This window comes from Styela clava, chromosome 5 (assembly GCF_964204865.1).
Source record: "Styela clava chromosome 5, kaStyClav1.hap1.2, whole genome shotgun sequence".
NCBI classification, from domain to species: Eukaryota; Metazoa; Chordata; class Ascidiacea; order Stolidobranchia; family Styelidae; genus Styela; species Styela clava.
This window is the reverse complement of record NC_135254.1, coordinates 1,114,241-1,139,632: the sequence shown is the minus strand read 5'-3', so window position 1 is coordinate 1,139,632 and position 25,392 is coordinate 1,114,241. Positions and strand designations below refer to the sequence as shown.

Sequence of the window (25,392 nt, the reverse complement as noted above, 5' to 3'; positions counted from 1 at the left end):
CCGGTGGTTTACGACCACTGGTCTATGAGTTGAAGTGCTAAACCAGGGGTGGGCCCAACTTCAGATATGGGACACACAAAAAATTTAGTTTTTCCAAACACACAAAGGCGACTATCGCTTAGCGCAGGGGTGTGCAACATGTGGGCCACGGGCCAAATTTGGCTCGCATAGGAAAAATTGTGTGACCCGCGGAGAAGCGCCACATTTGAATAATGATGTGCAGGCAGCGAAACGAGTTTTTATTTTAATCTAGTATGTGCGAGCAATTCCAACTTCTTTGAGTTGCAATGCCTATATCTAGGCTTGTTCAAAGCAAACAACGCATGCCACAAGATCAATACCCAAATTTTTCTAAGTCTGCAACTACTAGAAAGCCTATGTTAAGTAAAGGTGGGGCCTGCGGTTTCACCCGGGTATTTATATCTGGCCCTACTGTATTGAAGGTTGCACACGAACCCCTGGCTTAGCGTTACAGTATTGAAGGCAATGGTGAAAGCGGCGAAAGATTAACACAATAAAAGAGCAAAAACATTCTGTGTTTTCACCCACGTTTTAAACATAACTGTCGAATCAGGATATTATGAGTGTCGACAAGAGTCATATTAAACAGATTGGCAAGCCGGATGTGGGCCCGCTGGCCAGGTTAAGAACTTGCACCCACCATCTCACCCAGGGGGTAATTAATTAGGTAGGCTATGCTGAACTTTAAATATTCCCGGGGCCCAAACCCCCCCCAGAGAGTAATAAATTAATAGGCTGTACAATCTGGAAATATTCCACGGGTTCCAAACCACCAAGCCCAATCTCATCCAGGAAGTTGAACTGTCACCCTCCAGTCTTTCGAAATCACTGGTCTCATACTCACCAACCTACCCAAGGTGTTATTAGCTGGTTGGGCAAACTGAAATAAGTCCGGCCCTTCCAAAATACGACTCTTGTTGTTCCTTAGGTATCAGTGCCTGTTACAGAGCCTTGTTCAGAGCATAACTCCAATAAATCCCTAATCAGACCAACCTGTACATTTCCTTTAATTGCTTCTTGCAACCTCCGAGTCCAAACCATGGCGACTTCTTTAGAATCACATTGGAACCTGAAAAACAGAAATTAGAATTCGTAATGATTAGGAATTGGCACGATGGCTTTGGACTGAGGTCTCAAACTGGAGTGTAAACCCCGGAAGTGCATGGATAGGTATACAGACATCTCGGCCCATAGTAGGCTCGAGGTTTGAAAATCAAGTACCATATTCCCCGGCCATCAAGTCGCTTTTCTGGACCCAATTTTTTGGCTTAATTTTACGGTGGGGGCGTCTTATTGGGCAGCTATGCTTATTTTATTCATTCTGAGTTTAGATTATTTTTTGCATTAGTCTTCTTAAACATGATTTGTGTAATATTGATATATTTTATAATGTATACCACGCCAAAGTGTCCAGTAAGCAACCATACTGTACCTGTATATATCTCCCTGGTTTGGGTTCGAAAGTTGGAAAGCATCCAGTTTAGAAGGGTCGTCTGAGCAAAGCACCATCCACTCGTGTATAACAATCATTTTGCACGGATGTTGCTTGAACTAAACAAAAAAAATTTCACAATTGAAGATCGCAAACACGTAGGACAACGAATACAAAGCAATAAAGACAAAATTCTTCCCGAAACATGGGGTTAGCGTTTCTCAAAAGTGGCCCTCAGACTTCCTCGAGGCCTTCCTTATTTTCCTCTCCCCCCGGGATAAATATGTCAATCCCTTCTTTATTTACAACGCACTTCTCGGGGGGCCATCTCATCACTTTCCTCTCCCCTCGATAAACCTGAAATTACTGTACTATATACCAGGGCAAATCAACTATTTTCACCAAAGGTCTGTTTAGAAAACTTCAAAAATACTGGGGTCCGGACATTACAGAATATTTTTCCATTAAATAAACGAAACGTCAAATAATGGCCCGCAAATATAAACACAAATGTCGCATATTGGTACCAGTACAACAAACTGTATAGCTGTGTATTTAAATTGTATCAAAATCATCTGAAAGTACCTAACGATGTTTATGCTGCCAAAACAAACAAGCAGACGCGGTCCAAATTAAATTGTCGAAAGGTCCGGATTCGGACCGCGGTCCGCCAGTTGAGTAGCCCTGCTATATACTTACATGATGTCTCTCATTCGCCCTTATGCCTTTAGCTGAATGAAACAGAAGTTGCGACTTGTGGAGACAAACCCAGAACTTTGTCCATGAAGGCATCTAGGAAGGAAGTGAAAGATCAAGGGTCAATCACAAGGTTCAAGGGTCAATTGCTAGATGAGTATCGTACATGCCTCTCACTCTAAGCAAGGCTATGTACGAGCAGCCACTGCTAGGAACTGCTATTTTCAATTATTTATATGACGATTACTCGTTCTCTTTTTGCTCAAAAAATATCTCCGTTGCATGCAGCCAACTTAAAAACGCTGCTTCATAAAACATGAAAAATGTATATTTTTGAGCTTTTGAACACTCGAAATAATTTGGTAAAAATTGCTTCAAACTTTGGGTATAGGGGGGCGTGAAGTCAATTAAAAATAAAAATATTTGTTTCATTTTCAACAAGTTTTGCTGTTGTCTCACTATCTGTTATTTTTAGTATATTATTAGCTAGTTATTTTTGAGGTGGGGCGCAGACTTGACAAATTCTAAAAACGGGGCGAGGTTACCATCAAAAAACTCACAGGTGGCTTTTTTCCTTTCTTAAGAACTGTTTTCCTTCTCAGACAACCTTCGAATAAAATACGTCCCAGATCCATACGACTCTCTGAAGCACTGTTAAAAAAAATGTGTGAAATTTAAATTGTTTATTATATTTTACGCACTATAAAGCCTGCCGTATTATAAGGCGCTCTCACAATAAATTGTCAGATTGGATTTTTATTCGTATATATAAGACACATCGTACTATAAGGCGCAGTAGCGGTACTGATTTCAAGTGCAAGCAATAAAGCATTAACAATACATCAGGCACAAACTTACAACAAGACGCACAATCGGTATATTTATCCCAGGGAGAGAAGAGTCTATACCACGTGTCGGCAACCTTTAGCATTGATCAAACTCGAATCTACTCGGGGTCGCAATATCTGTTCCAACAAAACTTGGAAAACCACTTATGATGCAATGTTTCAGCCATATAAATTATGAATGATGCAATAATTCAGTTTTCGACAAAATGAAAAGAACTTGTAAAATAAAAATAAAAAGTTTGTTTTGACAGATTTGAATCACCTATTAATGCGTCACATTTTTACTGTTCTCGATATATACCCGTTGTGATGTGTAATTAGTGAGTAGTAATTGACTTTATGCCCAGGACTTTCATTGAATCCCTACTGATTCTGCTTCTAACAAAAAAATGCTGCAGCCAGTTTGATTCACAAAAGCGAGAGCCTCAAGAACGAAGAGTTGCATATGGCTCTGGAGCCGAAGGTTGTCAATCGATGCTTTAGGCCAGGGATGTGCAACCTTTTTCACTGGCGGGCCAAATTCAAGAAACTGAGTAAAGCCGCGGGCCGCACATTTATTTATTATAGACCTTCTAGTAGTTTCAAGCATAAAAATTGTTTATATTTTCTATTCACCTCATGGCATTATTAGGGTTTCTTGCAGAAATAGTGAGTCAAACGCATAAACTTCTGAAAAACTGCTATTCAAATTTATCGCCACACCGACTTTAATCCAAGTCAGTGAGAAACACGTTTTTGTAATATATTTTGTATATTTTGCAACAGAACTTTGCTAGCTAGTTTTGCTAATACGACAGTGGCACTCAGCACCGGTATACGCTTTGTGGCGCAGAAGGATTAGAATTTCTCGCACGTACCAGATTACCTAAACTAAATGCTCGTTTCACGGGCACACCATTCAAAGTTGTTATTTCTCCGCGGGCTGCACAAATTTTTTTTGCGGGCCGCATGTGGCCCGCGGACCGCAGTTTGCACACCCCAGCTTTAGGCCATTGCTCCTTTCTCTTGTAAATAAATAATTCTACGATGATTAACCTTTTGACATATCTGATAGGCTTTCCTCTCTGAGATAAATATAAAATCCCACCACTACTAGTGGGGAATGAACTCTAACCTTTCTTCCTGGTCTTCTTCCTGTAACAAACTTTCTTCTTCATACTGTCTTTCTATTTGGTGAATCAAAATTCCTGGGTTCGATTTTGAGCTTTTCACCTTTAACCCTTGACCCTTATAACTTTCCATGACCTTCATATGACCTCTTGACCTTGAACTTAGTGGAAAAGTCAAACTTTTTCTCTGATCACTGACTAAAGTATCTGAGTCTCTGTTGCCAAAGCGATGAACCCATTTCCTGGAAATTAAACCAATGACCTTCGAACTCTGACCCAGATTATCAACAAAATTATTTTCAAGGTTTATCATGGAGATTTAGATCAATATCATACCGGACACGAAGTGAATTTATTCATCGTTTTGCTAAATCGATGTTCGAGGCCACTTTTTTTTTGGATGGCAACTTCAAATTCTCAGTACCGAAAGATGGTTATTACTTTTTTATTTCAATTCATATCCGAGAGGTATGAGGTCTGGGGCAATTTTTTGAGAAACAACATATTTCTACCATTTACCCTCAGTTTTAAGGGACTATTAGCTTTATTTTTTACTGATCTGCTACCCTGGGAGTTTAATATTTGTGAAGGGATTACTGAACTCTATGCCGCCGTAGGGTGGTTCACATAACCGCTGGTCAGTTACGGCTTCCTCCACTATCAAGCCCACGCTTTCAAAATAAGATAACTAGCTAACTAATCCCATACCCGACATGGATTGGTAAACGGACAAGAAGCCATGGTTAAGCACTGCTCTCTTCTTATGCTTATTTCAAATGTAGAGAATTCAAAACAACTATCAAATTTAACAAAAGGGTTATAAACACAAAACTTATCCTCTATACCTCTTTTTACTCAACCATAAATGTATCCTTGATATCACAGAGAACAACATATCACATGTCTACTGAAGCATAAAATATATCACACATGTAACGAAAACAACCAATACCTGATGCCATTCCATGATGTATCGTCACTAAATTCTGACCCCGAATTTGAACGGCTGCTCCCGATGGATCCGCTGTTGCTAGGGAGACCCGTTTGCGCCCCCGGTGATATGATGCTGTCGTCTAGGAGGGAGGTTGTCATAACAACAGGCAAATGTGCCGGCCCGACTTGCTGAGCACTTCTTGGTAGACTACCGCTGTGGAAAAAACATAAGTAGAAAACACTCATAGAAAGTTGCTAATATTACAGGTTATCTCAAGGACCAGAGTCCTCAACTGAAAAAATCTTCAGTGCAAACCATGTTCGGGCCACAAATAATTGCAACAATACAACTACATTTCATGCAAACAAACAAAAATTCTGGCAAGAAACGTATCATGAAACATCATCAGACAAGACACAGATGGGCAGACATGCTAACAAAAGGATTAACAACCAGTATAAAGCGAGGAGTCAACGTATATACTTTCCGAATATAGCCTATAATGCATATCATTGCTCGTTTTCTCATGCCATGCTTGTTCATGCCTTCCAATCTGAACAAGGCCTCGTACAAGGACCAGAATCCATTGGGCGTATATGCATGTTATTAAGATCTTTGTATAAGCACATGACATGATATGAAACTGGCTGTATATGTACATTGAATGGTTAGCTGTGTTGTGTATATTTGTTTGGCTGTATTCATACAGTTTTGGCCGTATATGCATATTTGATTGGCTGTATACGTAATTAGTAGTTATAGATATAGTTAGTTGGTTGGTGGTATGCGTACAGTTTTGGCTGTATAATACGTACAATTGTTGACTGTATACATATAATTGGTTGTAAAAAGTTAGCGGTTGGCTGTATATGTCAAGTTCTGGCTGCATATGTACAGTTGTGGCTGTATATGTACATGGTGTTACCTTTGGTCAGGAGATGATTGTACTCTGTGGAGTTGAGGTGGTTGCAATGGCGAGGCTCCGTTTGATGCGCCAAAGTCTCGTGATTTCAGTCTTGCAAAAGAACGTCTATGAAGCAAATTATGAAAGAAAAGCAACATAAATGAAATGAAAAAGCACAGGAAAAAGAAATTATATAAATTATATCACAGATTTACAAAAAAATTATTTATCTAAAAAAATTCAAAAACAGTTCAAGCACGTGTACCGTATTTGCTCGTTTTGTAGCCCGGGCCCATATTTTTTTAACCAATCTCACTAACCGGGCCCTTATTCAAGCATGGGCACTTGTTATTTTTAACTGAGAATAACGAAAATTTTGATTTTTTCTACGCACCGCAGGTTAGTTTCAATATTGAAACGACGCACTCGGGAGTCGCGACGCCCAGTTTGAGAACCATGGTGTTACGTAATCAATGCTATCTGTTATGTAATCGGACGCCTAAGGCATGAGTGTTATCTACCAGCGCTTAAAATCCAACAGCGTTGTGACAAAAGTGCTTCTTATTTCCTATTGTTCTCTACCACTGAAAAATCAGCTTTTACATCGGGCAGGTATTCAAGCACCGGCCCTTATTCATTTTTATGTTCTGTTCACATGTGCGGCTATTCAAATGGGCTCTTAATCAAGATCGGGCGGTAAAACAAGCATATACGGTATATTCGAATCTATTTAGTAATACCAGTATCTTAATTATAAATACTGATATTGGTATCAGCCAATACCGGGTGAAATATTTCACACACAAATGCATTTGCTCTGAACTAGACTATACCCAGGATGGGCTAACTACAGCCCATCGAAGTGTTTCATCCGGCCTACTTGTTTCGGCTGCAATTACGACTATAGTTTTTATGGATATGAATTTCTGTTGAAAATATCGATGAAAATGATGTCATAATGACTCCGATTGTTACATTGTGCTTCTTATTATTATATAAACGTTAGTCTAGCTGTTGGACATAAACTGAATTTACGGGGCTCCCGAAGTATGCGAACCAAGATGGCGGACATCGGAATGTAATATGTGTACTAGGTTAGGGTTAGGCCATAATTTTAGGTATAAATACTACGGGAGGCTCTTGGCTAGTCTTCGAACTGATAATAGGACTAAAATAAGGAAAATTGGAAAAAAATTATCGCCTAACCCTAACATGTTACCCATGTCACAGTCCGATATCCGCCATCTTGGTTCGCATACTTCGGGAGCACCGAATTTACTCTATTGAGTTTTGAACCTCAAGTCCAGTAACCAAGTCCATTATCTGTAACTGGCGCAATTTGAAAAGTAATTGCCTACCCCTGATCTAGAGCCATATTCAGAACTAAAATTAGACATCACATGAAGAGCACATAGAAATCACACACTATTCTCACCTTTTATGTAGTTTAGCTGGATCTGTACGTGGCCTGATGTCCCGTCCAAGGCTATGTGATTTCCGATGTCCCGGTTTGAACAGTTGTTGGGTTGGGGGGGTCATTGATCTACGAGGGAGGGTGTGGTCTGTCGGTAACGCTAACTCCTCCCGTGATGCGTTTAAACCTTTGTGCGGCGTATTTGATTGCTTTGGCTCGATTTTCAGAGATCGCCTAAAAAATAAATGATGTATTTTATTTTTCTGCAAGTTTACCAAATCACTGTAACCATTGACATTATTATTATAGGAATATTTGATATTTAGCAAAGTTACAAGTTAACCATTGGCCATTAATAACTATATATACAGATGAATTCCTGAGACATAAATGTCCTGGAATATTGCAAGTGGACACGGTTTGGAAAAATCTAGCAAGTTTTTTTGTAGAGAAGCCTTCAGTCAACTGCTAAGGTGAAAAAAGGAAGCACCCGCAGAGCGCTATATACAAGCTAGGGTTTTGGCCTAGAACCCTCAACATCTTTAAGACCTCAAATAGAATGCGAGAACTGATATGAATGACATATCTACTATGTGATATGACACTGAAAAAAATCCAATTTAATACTGTCAAGGAAATGCCCAACATACTTGTAATTGTCGTCTTCGACAAATCGTTGCAATTCCTCAATATATTTCACGGATTGAAGGAAATTTTTGATGTGGGGAATTTCTCTTAAGTTATCTGAAAAAAAAATAACCTTTGTTATTTCAAAGTTCATTGGAATTTATGAGCAAAAGTGAGGAAAATGGTGTTTGCTAAATTGCCTATAATGCCAATACTCAAAATCATAATATAACAGAACATGCCAATAGGCAACGAGGATCTTTACTGATACATGAGGCGGCCCACACTTCAGTAAACCGTTATGATCCACGTAAGAATGCACCTATAAAAACAGCGCACTGCGCTGATCGGGATACCGAAACTGCCAGTTCATTTTCAACGCTGCGCTTCTCGTCTGTATACTTTACAAATTGTAAAAAACTAGAAATTTCTATCGGTTGGCGCATTTTTTTTGCTGATGCCATGGAAACGAAACATCAATCCGGACTTTCGGCGAAACGCACATAACTAGGATGATAGCATAACCCACATTAGAAACTTGGGGCTAGTTCACCAAACACCGTCAAGTACTTTTAGTTGGCGTGGCCATTTCCGGTGATCGTAGCTTTTCTCTGGCAAGCTCCATGACATGGTTGTGAAGTTGTATTGACATAATTTTTGGATGACGTAGTCAGTTGGGAATAAGGCATAACATATCCAAAAATGTATGCGCCACGCTAACTAGAAGTACTTACGGAGTTTACAGCGATTAGTAAACATGCACCAGAAATTTCATTCGGATTGGTCCAGGCGTTCAGACGCTACAGCTAAACACGCAGATAGACAAACGACTAAAACGAAACTGTCCCCTCAAGCGTAGATCCAAAACTCGATTTCAAATATTGAATATTGATTCAATTAGTGAAGAATGATTAGGTCATCTTATAAGCTTTCCGCTCCCCATGCAATATCTTACCATATTGAGATTGCTGAAATTCCGCTAAAATTCGCAGAATATTATTCATCTTATTTGTTCGCTCATGCGGTTCGAGTCCGCCAGTATCAGGATGGGCGGAGTCAACAAATATTAAATCCCCAAGATATAAACCTGAAAAATTGGGAAAAAATTTGTTAAGTATGAATTTTGAATGTTAAGAACAACTATCATTTTATATAGTTTCAGGAGCTATTGGCATTTCAGTGTTTTTTGTTAATCTGGGTATACTGTCAGGAAAACAAGGCAAAAACAACCAAAACGGTCAAAAACCTACCAAAAACACACTCAAATATGCTAAAACCGCCTAAAACCTAATAAAAACTCACAAAATACGGCACTAGGCGCTAGAAATACGCTTGCCGCAGCTCTGATTATCCTGCGTGGTTTCGCAGATTCGAATCCCATGCAGGCATAATCATGTGCGAGAGGATTGCTGGACTCCTCGCCGCTAAAGGATGGTTCGCTTAGCCGCTGCCAAAACTGGTAAAAACTCACGAAAATAACAAAACAAAGTGCCAAACCAACCAAAAAATCTACTAAAATATGAAAAACCCAAAAACTGTAAAAAACCTACTGAAAAACAGGTGCTGAAAATATTAAAATTGTCAAACTCTAATACCAAATTTAAAAATTCAAACCCTGTATCAGAAATTTCTGCATCAGTGCACAAAAATAGGACATACCTAAATACGGAATGCAGGGTAGCTTTATCCCTTCTATATGCTTCCGTAAATTCATTCGATTATTTTCCTCCGACATCAAAATCCTCAGTCGATCAAATGTTGCTCTGTAGTGTTTGTTCACAATCTAGAAAGAAAAAAGGTTTATAAATATCAAGCATTATTTGACGTGAAGTAATCAGTTTGCTAAATTATTGTTGTTGTTTTTATGGTACTCTCGAAGTATGTGAGCCAAGATAGCGGACACAGGAACGTTGTGTGTGTACCAGGTTTGAGTTAGGCCATAATTTGATTCGAGTTTTAGTTCTATTAGGTGTTCGGGGACTAGCCAAGTGACTCCCGTAGTATTTGTACATGAAATTATGACCTAACCCTAATCTGGTACACATACTATGGGAGAAAGGCCATAATTTGATTCCAATTTTAGTTCTGAACAAATATCTGTACAGGATGCCATTTTTGCAGCTCTTTTTTCATGCTTTTTCATATGTATTTCACTCAGCTTTTTACAGGGAGCACCAGGTAAGGTTGCATAGATTGAAAGAACTAGAATCTACCCGTTTCGGCATTGCCTGTCCAAATTATTACACCCCAGGTGAGATGTTTAACATGGGATTTTAGAAAAGCTCCTGGAAGGCCATTACTTCGAAAACTTTTCACATTTTTCTATGAAAACTGATATGGGGGACTGTAGATATTTAATCTGAGAGGCAGACAAACTTAGTTGAGCTCAGCACAATTGAGGTTCATGCTATTGCAAATGGGTATCCCGCAAATTTTTTGGGCCGTGCCCCCTTTTTATAATTTGTCAAGTCTCGCGCCCCGCCTCAAGAATAACTAGCTAAGCTACAAATAACAGGTAGTTAGACAAAAGAAAATATGTCGATGAACCGTGAATATTAAAAACAAAGAAATGTAAAAATCCGCAATATGACAAGCAAGATCAAATCTAAAAAATATTTTTATCTTTAAGTAGCTTCTCCCCCCCCACCCCCCCTTCAACAAATTGTCCATGCCCCCCTTGTCAGCCACACCCCATTGTTTCAGAACCATCCGCGGTTTAGTTTGCATTTTTACAACACAGAATAGGAAGTCAAAAATTTCTTTAGCCCAAAGTCAAAACTTGGGAGCAAGAATAGCTTTCGTGGGACAAATAGTCGGCGCTCCAGAAGTGTGTGTACCAATATGGAGGTCACTAATTTTGTTTGCCTATTTTTCATCAAGTTGTGTAAATGGACTGAAACCTATGGGCAGGGGGTATATTCACTTGGCTAACACAGACAATCAACGAACTCGTAATAGAACTAAAATAAGGAAAATCGGAATACAATTATGGCCTAACCCCAACCTGGTACACACACTTCGGGAATACCAAATAGTCCGTGAACCTTGTTACTCACCCCCCATGTCTTTGTGAGTCGATGTATCGGTGCAGAACTCAGAGACATCACTACGGCCATCAGACTGTGTAAATTGTTCAAATCGTTCAATTTTTTCGCAATTCGGATAAAATGTGTGACGACTTCGGCTCGTATTTTTAACGTTTGAGCGTGGAGTACCTCATGTACGACATAAAAACTTGTATTATTGAAACGTTGCGTCATCTGCACGACGTTCGGAGCAATTTCATGTTTGTCCTTCTTTATCCAGCCGCAACCTGGCAAAAACAAAAAAAGGAAAAGTTTGACACAAATTAGATTGAATTGTGGATCCAAAACTAAAAGTGTGAAGAGTACGTACAAGGGAACTGAGCTAAGAGCTCTATATTTAATACAATGCCTTTTTATCCCCCAACAAATCAGCAAAGGAAAGCCGAAGCCGCATGAGGGGGCCTGGCATTCGTCAATCGAAGTGGCTACAGCGCTCCATACGGAACCCAAGAACTCCGTGAAAAAAAACCTAGGGACTCCACAAGTTATTCATTTACTTATTAAAATACTGAATATTTTTAAAATACGAAGCAGTGAACACATCCAGGTCATTGAATAAAGTAATTTCAGTTTACTCAGAGACATCAGTCGGTAAATAACGATGTGTGTTTTGTTTTTATTTTTCGTAATTTATTGTGAGGCTTCGTAAACGATAGTCAACTTCTCCACCAACTCCACAACACCAAAACTGATCTATACAAATTTGAGCGAGCAACAACTAATTCGAGTAACACTGAAGAGCCAAATTACAGCCTGTCAAAGCATTTTGCGCCGCCCTCCTGCTCTTCGAGAAAATTTTTGAAAGTTAAACACAAATTTAGATTTACCGTATTTCCCGGCAAATAAGTCTATCCGGTCAATAAGACGAGGCCCGTTTTTAAGCCTGGAAAAATGGGTTTTTGCATATAACCTGCCAATAAGTCGGGTAGTAAAATCGCATCAACATCGGAATCTCAAATCACCATGCAATCAATGCCTTTTGAGCGGTCGCCGCTTTGCGTATTGGTTGAAACAGCCTATAATGACATTTACTTGTAGCGTAATATTCAATCCATAATAACTATAGGAATTCAAACTGTTTTTAAATTTTAATTAATTGTGTTCAACTTGCGATTGCGTCCACCATAAAATAGCATCACGTAATACATAATGAGGCGACACCAAAAAAATAAAAATTATCATACTCGCCTAATAAGTCGACCCCCCCAAAATCAAGTCAAAAATTTGGGTCTAGAGAAGCGACTTATTCGCCGGTAAATATGGTATTTTTCATCTTTATTAAAATATTTAATCTATGAATAGTTTAATTTTGTATCCAACAAAGCGGGGTGGATTGGGGGGCACAAAATGCTTCAGCAGGCCATAATTTGCCCATACCTGTCGTAGTAGCAAACACTCACTATCTCACCTGTTAATTCTTGAGGCTGGATCTCTCTGAAGGCGGCCAGGTCAAGCAAAGTCAACTGACTGGCAAAATCTTCTGGCGAAACTTTCAAAACATGAAAAACAACGGAGTCGAAACTTTTATGGTGATGCTCGTTTGTTCCGCTAGAGGGCTCGGATACCTTAAGTAAAAAGTTTTGTTTAAATTATGAATTAACAAAAAATGGTTGTGATAGGATTTATATCTAAGGCCAATAAAAAAACAGGAGCAAAGAAGTGACTATATGCATCTAGCGCCCATCAACAGCCTAAACCTAAAAAGGAGAAGAGACAATAAGAAGACTTATTCATAAAATTTTCATATTTATTCCAGGTTGAAAGCAAAGCTGATAATATGGCTTAATCATACGACGAACCACGGCCTCTTATCAGATTACCAGTTCATGTTGGGTATGGGATTAGTTTGCCAGTTATTTGTTTCATGGGTTTGGTGGTGGAGGAAGCCAGGATTGACCAGTGGTTACATGAGCCTATGTGACTGCAGTAGACTTTAACTTTTAAAGGCCCCTTGCCTAATCTAGGGGTAAATTATTAAATTCAACCCATACCAATTATAGTCACACATGTATCAGCGTGTTTATTTGTGAGGATTGTCGAGTAAAGTACTTCAATCTTGATTTAGTGTTTAGTTGAAGGCTATTTCACAGTCCTAGTATGTATGCTTTGTAGTAGGAATATTTAATTTACCTCCCCATCGGAACTTTCGTCAGGGTAATACCCCTCGTAATTCGTCATTTCTTCCACCGGTCTCCACTCTGTACGTTTGCGTGAACCTTTATTACTTTTACGTGAACTCTGAACTTCAAACTTTGATCCTGGTTGGTTTAATGAGGAAAAACCACCGAGGTTTTTATAGGAGCTCGCTTTTTCCCGTGAAAACGAAGGACTCGACAGCAAGGACGATGTACGTCGTACGTGACTCCCGGGTGAAGAAGGTTGGCTACGACTGGAACAGTCACTTGCACTATATTGTAAGGAATGAGTTCGATTTGGGGACAAACGATGTGACGGGGGTAAAGTTGCACTTTTGTTCGGACTGTTTGGTGATGAACGTACAGAAACGTCGCTATGGTTACGGCGAATAGAATTGTTAGGTAATAGTTCGTCTCTGTTAACAATGTCACTATAGTTACGATATAGCGATGATTGTTTATTGCTGTTACCGTGACGATGACCTTTGACAGTGTGAAGCCCAGGAGATTGGCCTTTATTCGTCACAAATGAGTTATCGAAGAACAGTGGGGAGATCTGAAAATGAAATAAAGAAAATTAGCAACACACCAAACACACTTGAAAGAACTCGAGCACACTCATGGACATTTTGATCAAAGAAGATTCACTCACTCAGAAATAAAAGAGACTCATCTCTGAGCAAAGAGAGTCGAAACTATACAGGTTTACGGGGGTACATTGACTCAGAATTAAAAGGCAAAGTCACCGGCAATCACTCAGAAGTAAGGGAAATTCATCTCTGAGCAAAGTCATAGGCACTCATTCAGAGGAGAAGGGGACTCATATCTGAGCAAGAACACTAAACCTGTACAGATTTACGGTGGTACACCCACTCAGAATTAGATGGCAAAGTTACGGGCAATCACTCATAAGTAAAGTCATCTCTGGGCAAAGTTACGAGCACTCACTCAGAAGTAAAAAAGTAGTTTCTGTGATAGAGTGGGAAGGAATAAAGAGTTTCAAATGAGGGAGGGTTTAATTTAACAAAAAAAAATTGGAACCACTGGACTAGTGGAGTATAACGAAATAAAATATACGAAAAGGAAAAGAAAAATGGAGAACTCTTAAAAACATTTCAATTAATTACCGAAATACTTTACCTTCTGAGTGTAAGACGCCGATACTGGATTTGCGGAGGGTGATGTGGGGAGTCTATGTCTGGAACGTGGTGAAGCAGGAGGCGGGGGAAGTTTCCTCGGAAGAGACGCTGATTTTCCAGAGGGGGGAATATCGTTATACCAAGTTAAAAGTTCGGACGATAAAGAAATAGAATCTTTTGGTCGGTTATTGTTCCCGTCAAATTCAAAATGTTCGTCTTCTGATTCTATTGGTTGAATTACAACCTTTGGAGATTTAAGACCATTGTTTCGAAATAATATCCCATTGTTAACATCACAATCATCAGACAATGATTCGTTAAGTATTCCATTTTTGTTGATACGTTTTAAAATTTTATCTTTTCCTACATTCTCGGAACCATTCAATTTCTGATCCTGAAGTAGAAATGGATTTGATTTGATAGACGACACCTCCAACACCCCCAAACTTCCACTCCGCAATTTGGGCCGACTCAACGGCGACAGCTGGTGGTCAGTTTTCTCCGAAACAACCTGAAAGTAAGAATGAATTCATAAATTTTTTATATAGATTATTTGCATTTCTTTCACTCTGGAAAAGTAAACATTGTAATAGCTTATTAACAAGTGCCAGTGGCCAAACAACGCGACGAGTAGCAACCCTTCTATAAAGCAACTCCACTTCAGTGAAAGATAATATGCCACTCAAGCTAGAGATTTTTAATGAAAAACTGTGAATGTAGATTCTAAAATCGGTTGAGACAAGTTCATATGACCGCAGTTTAAGCGTGCATCGAAGCTAATTCACAATGCAGTTTGAGCACACAGCAATGCTAATTTACACCGAATTTTTCCTGTTAGTCTACAAATACTTATAATGGCTGGTATGGCAAAAAGTGATTTGGAAGAAGGAATTTCAATGTACAATTTCGGATGTAGATGGTTATAAATGATTGTTTCGAGTTCACATAACCACAGCTCAATCACTGCTAATATACCTACAGTCCGAGCGTATAGCAATGCTAATTTACGCTATATTCAGTTTTCCTGTATCTCAAGCTACGAAATAGCTATTAAGACTCATCCTATAGATCCATGACTTGTGGGACTGAAATACGTTTTGTGCAATACATGCACTATGTTCAAAATGTACTCGGTTTCGTCTTTTTGGGTCACCCTATTGATTGCATTGATTTCACATACCTACAGCGCACAATATTTGTAATTTTTACCCTCAAGTGACAATTGATAGTGTAATGGTTTTCCATGTTTTGTTTAGAGTGATCATCAGTCATTATTTAATTTCATATTCACTAGTGAAAATAATGATTGTTTAGTAGCATCAATCTGCTGACAATACTGTGAGCACATGCTCTACTATTTTAGGTAATCTGTAAGCATGTAATTTTGTGTTTTTGCACATGACATTCAAAAAATCGAGTACCAGAAATCGCATCAGTTCTGATATAAGTACGACTTGTGTAGAGCCCTACACAACGCCACCCAATAATGATAGGATTTTCAGGAAAGATCCAACAGCAAGTTTCTCCTTCATGCAGACATTATTTAAATTTCATGACTTAGAGTTACATTCTTCTTTTTTAAAATGGAAATATATTTTTCGACCCATTCTAGTTCTATAACAATCCCACTTCAATAAAAGATAAAGCCACTTAAAAATCCTCGTCCATCTAAAGAGCGCTCGCATAAATGACAAGAGTCACTCAACCGTAAGATAAATGATTCATCAAACAGAGTTGAGAAGGTCAATCTAGCATGGCTCGATGATAAAGTGTTCGACACTAGAGTGGTATGTTACACCAGACGTGGGCAAGGTTTTTGAACCAGGGGCCAAAAATTTTGCCCACTTAGACTGGCGGGCCATGTAAGTGTGACATAGAAAGTTACATTTTATGAACAATATTCACAGTGCTACAAAAGCAAAAGTGGAGAACAATATGCCTCGTGCGAAAAGTAAATTTAACCGCAATCTCAACAAATTCCTTGAGCCATTTTTAGCTAAAATATTAAAATTTTGTTTCTGTTTGGTTGTGGCAGCATCAGGCAGGCCAGATTGAATTACCCAACAGGCCGAATTTGGCCCGGGCAACGTATTTTGCCCATGTCTGTGTTACACTCACTCACTCACTATGAGGTACAAGTGACTAATTTCGGAGTACAGTTACGTACAACCACTAACTAAAGTGCCAGGAGAGAGAATTATGGTGGTACATCGCACTCACTCACTCACTAACAGGTAACAGAAAGACTCGTAGCGGAGTAAAGTTACAGACAACCCCAACCTATATAGGTTATCACGGTACATTACACGCTAGCAAATGTTGTTTTTTAATATGCGACGCATGAAAACCAAGTCAATACAACCAGAGAAACACCTGGGAAGTGAAGTTCTTGAAAAAACTTTTGAAATAAATATTGGTCCTTGGTAAATTTATTTTCCGCTAGAACTGCAACTCCCAAACTTTTTAATATCTTTACCATAAAAACACGGTAGACATCTCGTTATCAATTTTTTTTTGACCAATATTAGCGATAATAGCAACACCTATTGCATCGTCCGATCACACTTCGAGATTCTAAACTTACGCTAGCCTAGCATTTTAGCCTACAATCTGTATGACGCAGAATTGTTATTATGCCCCTATGAGTCGTGTGACTAGACCAGTGTTCTTTAACCTTTTTTATTGTGGTATACCTTTTACAATTTTTCAAGAGCTTTGTATACCTCACAAATACCAATGTATATTTAAGGCTTAAATAAACATTAAATTTCAAGCACATATTATACTGCAACCGTGCAATCTAATAGGCTAGTGTCCGCAAGTTATAAATTTGACTGACGGCCTTAGCGTTAACGGAAATAATGTTCAACGTAAATCATATGAAGTGCACGGCAGTCGAAATCACCAACCCAGTCACGTGACCGCATTATCTATATAATTTGTGATGTAACAAAGTGCTCACGTCGGTTCTTTGCGGTAACTGACATTTTATATTTCATGTGCACCGTGTTTGCATTGTTGTCTCCGCTTAAATATTTTAAAATTTATTACATTAGAATTTAGAATCCCTGACTTAAGCTGTACACCCTTTGTATACCCTTTATCAGCTGTATACTCAAATTATGGACCGGTATACACTTGGGTATACCGTATACCCGGTTGAAGAGCACTGGACTAGTTGACTTGGCTCACTGACTCGATGCAAGCATTGCATATTCAGCTTTTACGCAGACTAATCAATTAAACGGGGAATTACAAAAGAATTTGTAAAATCTGGATTACCCCCTAAAATTGCCAATTTATAACCCTTAGTTTGGGAAGCACTGCGTTAGGCTGACAGTGAACGTACTTATACATTTTCAATAAGTTAATACCACCACCTCAGAGTTTGAATCGGAGAAAACAGATTCATCAGAACACCAGCTTATGACATCAAAATGATTTTCATCATCTTCATTGTCTTCTCCTATTGTAAAGTCACACTTGACATCGTTCACAAGCAATTCTATTGGTGATCGCTCATCCATGGAATAATTCCCAGAATCCTCGATGGCTGCTTCATCGGAATCATCAAAACGTTGCCATGACGATAGTCTCTCTTTGCATGAGAAAGAGGGCGTGGCAGAGCTATGTCGACGCCCATTAGGGGGTAAATGTTTAACGATTCCATGATGAGATCTCGGAGACTCGAGTATGAATTCAATCTCTGGAGTCTGCTTGGAGGATTTCGATTTTTTATAATCCACGCTACTGAATGACGCAGAGTTTTTGCGAGGCATTGCTATGGAAATACATAGAATTCTACAGAATAGGAAAGGCAACAGAATGTATAAATGTACATATTAAAGCAGTCGAATCAATTTATCTTATGCCTCATTTTAATAAGGTTTTCACTCCGAGCACACTGCAAATCTCACCATACATATACAGACAATTGTATCAAATAACAAGCAGAATTATTCTCAATTTCTGGAGTTATGCAGACTGTATGACATCCGCTTCATAGTGATCTTTTTGAGAATTTATTGAAAATATTACAAAGGCATATCACTCTTTAAACTGGTATCTGATCATAGTTTGAACAATATTCATCAAAGTATTTCAATAAAAAGTTTTAAAATCAAAAATACACATTTTATATATATTTACTGAACAACCTTTTTCATATCTCTCCTTTTCGGTTAGAGAATATCTTTGATATATCACCAATTATAGTTAACAAGGTAAAAACTAGAATTCGGTTGAAAACCGAAACCTTATCGATCGATGGTTAGGGGATTCCCCAAAACAGTGGTCTTACTCCATAGTGACACCGTGTGCCCCATCACTAGTTAATTAATAACTCGCTAATTATACGACATAATCCATCCAAAATCAATAGGCTTCTGATCTGAGCTAAGATGAATGCACATGCAAAATTTGGAGCAGATTGAACCTCGCTATCGTGAGATATCGCGTGCATCTAACACACAGACAAACAGACATACAAATACCTATCAATATACTCACTGATTAAAATCGATAAGCAACAATGAGTGAGAAGAGCATTGTTTGAGAATACATTAAAAAGCTATTTCATATCCTTACTGGAATTGCCTTTGAATAAATATTAAGCGAAATAATTCTAAACTTGATATAAACCATGATTATAACTGAAAACTAAAAAATTTGCAGATATAATATTTTCTATGTCAGTGGCTTCCAACTTCTTTTAATATATTCCCCCCTGTTTATTTAAAAACTTCCATTCCTCACTCACTGCTCATAATAACTGTTTCCATTTGTTGTTATAGCCTTTATGGTTTATTGGCTAGTCATACTCACAATGCTAGTTAGTGTTATGCTCTAATCACATTCTGACTTTTGAACAGTTCAACAGCGACAACATAACTTAATTTTATTCAAGAATCTTGCACACTAAGACAAATATATTTCTGTAACGTTTCGTATGACCTAGGTCAGACTTCTTCAGACAAGCATCTTACAACTGTGGAAAGAAACGCAAAGGCATGCACATAAAAAATGGTATCAATGATATCACATAAATAACGGCATACGCATACAGATCCACTTCCACAAAGGCATAGAGCAAGGAAAGCTAATTTTAGTTTCACGTAACCCCAATTGTTAGTTAACCTAATTCCGAAACTATTTATTTCTCTTTCACTAAACTGTTCATATTTGTTTCCCAACCCAGTATGGCTTTTTGAGTAGTGATAAGCACAAGTCATACTCTGATTTTTGTACTGTTTGAATACCTTAAAATGTATTGCAATAATACTAAATAAGTAATATGCTAATGAGTGATATTTTAGCAAAAGCAAAAACATTGTTCACAGAAAACAAACCAACAGTGACTTCCTTAAGTTAGCTAGCGATATGAACAATTCCCACTCTGGCTTTTGCACAGTTACAATAGTTCATAATGTGTCCATATTACATATGATAATAATATAATATTGAATAACTAAATAATATCGGTAATACTACACACAAACACAAAGTACAATTTCCTCAGTAAACAACAGGCAATAACAGCTACCCAATTCCCATAACAACATCTGCCTATAAAGATCATTTATTACCAATTCAATGCAGCTCACAAAGCCCTTGGGGATTTAATGGCCCTGATCAATAAATTTAACAAGACTTGGATTTCATTTCAATTTTGGGAAGTTTGTATACTTTACCAAGCATGGCACGACTCTTTTCTCTCTCTCTAGCTGTGGTGGATGAAATTTGCCATGCTTGGCACTACTTAAATTAGCCTCTCTTTTTTCTCTCTCTTTTGCTTGGTGAATAAACATACTCGGCCTCGCTTGGAATGGCTGAACTAGATGATCCCTTTCTCTCTGTGCTGTATTATATACTCGACAAGCACGGTACGGTTAAAACTTTACTTTTCTCTCTATCTGAGGTATACCAAACACTTTGCCAAGCATGACACGGCTCAACTACGCTCTATTCACTCGAAGGTAGAATAAATACACTTAGGCCATGCTTGATACAGCTTATTTGTTTAATCTTATATTATGCTAAGAAACGGACTCCCGAAGTATGTGAACCAAGATGGCGGTCACCAGAACGTAGTATGTGTACCAGGTTAGGGTTAGTCCATAAATTTCAGGTACAAATACCACGTGAGTCACTTGGCTAGTCCCCAAACTCGTAATAGAACTAAAATGAGGAAATTTGGAACCATAACCTGGTACACGTACTTCATTTCGGTGTCTGCCATTTTTAAAAAGGATAGAGTCTGGAATATGTAACTTACAGTTGGGATTACGCGAAACTATCATTTCTTATTTGATGCCTAATTACTGGTAGAATTGTATGGGTGTATTGCAAGGTTGTAGCAGGAATGGGAATGAGAGTCTTGCTGCACAATATCACTATTAAAATTGTCTCTCTACTAAAATTATATATTATCAAATTATTCAGACACCTCTTAATTAACTGGGTACTCCCGTACTATGCGTACCAGGTTAGGGTTAGGCCATAATTTTATTCAAATTTTCCCTATTTTAGTTCTATTCCGAGTTCAGGGAATGTCAGTTTTATCCAAGTGAATATACCCCTATGTATATGTTTCAGTTCCTTTACACAACTTGATGTTAAGTAGGCGAACAAAATTAGTCACCGCCATATTGGTACACACTTCTCGAGTGCCATTAACTGAATCAAAATTTCAGTGTAAAAATGACAAATTTCACTGAAGAGAAAACTGTTATTTCAATCATCTAGAAACTCGCAAGCATCATTCGCATAGCAATAGTTTCGCTTCTATCTTGAACTATTTTCCGAACTATTTTCTGTGATAGCAATAAACCAATCAATCAATAATTGTCTGAGATTCAATTCTGACGAAAATTCATTTATTAATAAAGATTTATTACGCAGGAACCATTGTGATTGAAGATCGTAAAATATAATAAATGAAAAGGATTGAGGTTTATTGTTTGAAACAAGTTGAAGAAATTGATTTGAATGGTGCAGGCCTATTAAATAATTTCTCAACAATATACATGATAATAATTATATAAAACAATCATTTTTGTTAAAAACAAAACAAAGAGTATACTGAGGCGTCCCAGGAAAGGACAAAGCACCAAAATATGAACGAGAATATTGGTCAGAGACCGAAGCCTTTTCGATCGAAAGTTAGGGGATCCCCCAAAACAGAAACTGCGGTTACGATTCATCCGCTCTTACTCCACAGCGACACCTTGTGTCCCATCACTAACTAATTGATAACTCGCTAATTATACGACATAATTCATCCAAAATCAATAGTCTTCTTGTCCGAGATATGATGAATGCAAATTTGGAGCAGATTCAACCTCGCTTTCGTCAGATATCGCGTAACATATGAAAGTGTCTAACAGACAAACACAAAAACAGACAAATGCCTTAAGATCGATAAGTAATAAAATAATTGTGGCATACTTTTTGGAACAGAAAGTTTTATAAATCATTTATTCTACAAATTTTAATGCAAGCAAAACTACAACTTCTTCAACTGAATATCAATCAGGATTAGTAAAATATTATTAAAGGCAGAAAAACTTACCGTAATATCTAAACTTTAAATATTTTCATCGGTATATTTATACAGACTAAATAGAATTGCTTTTCTGGTAACTCAAAAAACTATTCTACATGAAAATTTCTAGTTACTCCAGTTAGGAAACTGCCGTCTTAAATGATTGCGCTGACAATCTATCACACAATAGCAACTGGTTGTGAGTAATAAAGGACTAGAAACTACACGTAATATATCCCATTATGACTCAACAACAGTCTCGTGAAATTTGAAGTCTTATGACATTATGAGCACAATAATGACCATTATGATAGCATAAAACGCTGAAATGAATTCAAAAATAGACAACATTTGACACAATTTCACACCAATTGCAAAATAGCTACCTTGCATACGCACTTGTTATCGATATTAATAATCATACAAAAAATTTCTATATTGACATGATGCAATTGAAATATATTTGATATTGATTGGCCATCATTTTTGAACTAAATTTGCTAGACCTCAGACTCCAACCTACATTCAGCAAAACATCTTGATAACGAAACTAGTTTCAGAGATTAGTTCAAGCATGCGATTCTGTCGATACACACGAGTTGTTAATTGACATTCATCCAATATTAAAAATCATAAGCATGAAAGCTAAATTAGGTGGATAACAATAGAAGGCAATGGACCATTTCTTGCCAACAAGCGCTTTAGATTGCAATTTTTTATCTGTTTCATATTCACCCATCTGATATCTGAACAAGGATCCTTTATTCCACTATTTATTGGAAAGACCAGAACCTATTCAATTCAGCATTGCTTACCCACTTTATTACAGAGTAGCTTAGACGGTGGGTAGAGATGGACATTTCGAATCGCGTTTGTTTTCGCGGCGACTGTTTTAGAAGCCGTAACATGGGTAATTCCAAATTTAAACCCCCCCTTTTAAAAATGGTGGCTGCATCCCAGGTTGTAGGCCTATATAAATCTACAATACAAAAGCATAGGATAGGCAGTCCATGAGAATCTTAGCGATATATTCGTATGAGTGTACAGCAAAACTTGAATTACATACTATGGTTGTCCATAATTATATTTCACTCGATGTGAAAATACTGTTTATTTGCATACTATTGCTTTTCTCATCATAGTTAATAAATGCTTGTCTGCAGAAGTCTGACCATGGTTAGACAAAAGTATAATTCACTTTAGTGTGCAAAAGGACTCTTAAATCTTTTAGCATAGTTATTACTTATCGATTTTAATCGGTAAGTATGTTGATAGATATTTGTCTGTTAGATGCACGCGATATCTCACGAAAGCGAGGTTGAATCTGCTCCAGATTTTGCATGTGCATTCATCATATGTCGTACCAGAAGCCAATTGATTTTGGGTGAATTATGTTATATCATTAGCGAGTTATTAATCAATTAGTGATGAGACACAAGGTGTCACTATAGAGTAAGAGCGCTGTTTTGGGGGATCCCATAACCTTCGATCGATAAGTCTTCGGTCTCTGACCGATATTCTCGTTTTTACTCTTGCTACAGCATCCTTGCATTATATGCATACGAACCCACCAGCGCAGAAGCATAGAAGAAACAGGTTATCCAGTCTTGCGTTGCCTAAACCGATAGTTACAATATACGCATTTCTACTAAGTAAAAACAAACAAAAAGACTCCTCATAAACCCAATAGATAACAAATTTTAAACTACTACCAGATAACCATTTCGACTATAAAATATAGAATGCAGTACATGGCAATCCAAAAGCTTACAAACTCAATAATAAGATTCGAACCAAAATCTCATGTAAGCGCTCATAAAATCTAAACAATACATAATACGACAGCAATATGATATAACAATGCAGGAAACACCTCCGCGATTGATACATCATCGAAAGAAGCAATAAATAATTTATGATGTAACAATGAGTCATAAAAGGTTGTTTATTAATTAATAATGCTCAAATACACACTGCTCAGAAGTTGACTTAATGTTACCAGTCTCACAAATTTTCTACATCATTACAAAGTTGAATAAAAATAAATGAAAATCTAATTATAAGTATATGAAATTAAGAAGACCAATATGAAATTGAATAGCCAGTTATGGCCAAGACTGAATAAACTACTATGATGAATACATTCTAAAATAAAATTCCTGGCTTTCAACAGAGAACAAACACATAGGTAGTCCAAGTATATTCAATGGCTGACTGATGGAGTTTGCATGTATAAACATTCAAAACGTTGTTTTACTGTATAGTTTGATTTTTATTAGTTTCCCATTATTACTAAGCATTTTATGCTTCATAAGGGGTGTATGCCGCACGTTCATGTATTTTAGGCCAGTATAGTCTTGTGTATACATCCCGTCTTCAATGTTGATATTTACTAACTCCAGTGTTTTTGCTTTTACGGGACGAATAAACATACATACATACATACATACTATGAATGAAACTGGTAGATACCACTGCAGCAGTAGCAAAAAGCAGACATTTACAGCGTTTACTACATGCCAGTAGCGTATTGCTTAACACAAGTAAACCATGTGCTATGTTTATCTGCCTCATTGCCTAACTCAGTATAAAAGCATTGGAAGTTTTTGGTAAAGGTATCTGTAAAAGTCACGGTTTATTTTCAGTGACACGTGACATGACACCATTTAAAGCCATGCCATAGGCATGTGCGTCTGTCTAATTGCCTAACTCAGTATAAAAGCATTGGAAGTTTTTGGTAAAGCCATCTGTAAAAGTCATGGCTTATTTTCAGTGACACATGACATGGCACCATTAAAAGCCATGCCATAGGCATGTGTGTTTTGTCTCAGTATAGCGGCATTAGATGTTTTTGTTAAAGGCATCTGTAAAAATCACGGCTTATATGAACAGTGACACCACTAAAAAGCCATGGCATGGTACTTATGCCACAGTACTAAAGTTTTTAGTTATAATAACAGAAAATCACAATATTCACAACTCACCATTGGTAAACCGTTTTTTGTGTTCCAAGATTTTCCATCAATAATGATGTCATCATCTTCATTGTTAGCAAATGATAGATTTATAGACATTGTATTATGATTGTGAACAATCCAATTTATTTATGGTGTCATAGTAAGAATTAATTCATCATAATGGAAGCATTATTACCTAATAATATTGTTACCAATTTGTAACTTATTATGTCACTGTAATAAATCATTCGCAAAATATTAAATATATTTCATGCTGAGACCAATCACCCACTGGGAAGAACCTAATTAAAAGTTAAAACTAATTAAAAGCTAATTAACTAATTAATCTGTAATCATTTAATTACAATGGCTCCATGGCAAGAAGCATAGCTTAAGTAATACTCGAGATTCATTTCTAAACTATGTCACAGACAGCCACTGAAGACTAAGAAGTAAAGGAAACAAATTGTGAACAAAGTTACAGGCACTCACTCAGAAGTAAAGGAGACTCATATCTGAGCACAAAGTTACAGGCACTCACTCAGAA

At 37.6% G+C, this 25,392-nt stretch overlaps 1 protein-coding gene across 5 annotated transcripts in view; it reads right to left on the bottom strand.

Moving 5' to 3' along the window:
* Positions 1-25,075, bottom strand: part of LOC120331408 (ras-specific guanine nucleotide-releasing factor RalGPS2-like) — a 29,251-nt gene extending 4,176 nt beyond the window's left edge. Inside the window, exons 1-15 of one of the 5 annotated variants that reach the window (XM_078112391.1) lie at positions 24,873-25,075; positions 14,347-14,856; positions 13,202-13,762; positions 12,480-12,636; positions 11,042-11,298; positions 9,645-9,768; positions 8,941-9,072; positions 8,009-8,102; positions 7,380-7,592; positions 5,966-6,070; positions 5,059-5,253; positions 2,710-2,800; positions 2,153-2,245; positions 1,454-1,572; positions 1,015-1,090 (exon numbers count right to left, since the gene is read on the bottom strand). In XM_078112391.1, the coding sequence (XP_077968517.1) occupies positions 1,015-1,090; positions 1,454-1,572; positions 2,153-2,245; positions 2,710-2,800; positions 5,059-5,253; positions 5,966-6,070; positions 7,380-7,592; positions 8,009-8,102; positions 8,941-9,072; positions 9,645-9,768; positions 11,042-11,298; positions 12,480-12,636; positions 13,202-13,762; positions 14,347-14,856; positions 24,873-24,962 (2,817 nt within the window). In that variant the 5' untranslated portion in view covers positions 24,963-25,075. Of the gene's footprint in view, positions 1-1,014; positions 1,091-1,453; positions 1,573-2,152; positions 2,246-2,709; positions 2,801-4,074; positions 4,349-5,058; positions 5,254-5,965; positions 6,071-7,379; positions 7,593-8,008; positions 8,103-8,940; positions 9,073-9,644; positions 9,769-11,041; positions 11,299-12,479; positions 12,637-13,201; positions 13,763-14,346; positions 14,857-17,722; positions 18,166-24,872 lie in introns of those variants that run through there. The other 4 variants (XM_078112387.1, XM_078112388.1, XM_078112389.1 and 1 more) reach the window with 4 other exon arrangements.
* Between the last annotated feature and the right edge of the window lie 317 nt (positions 25,076-25,392).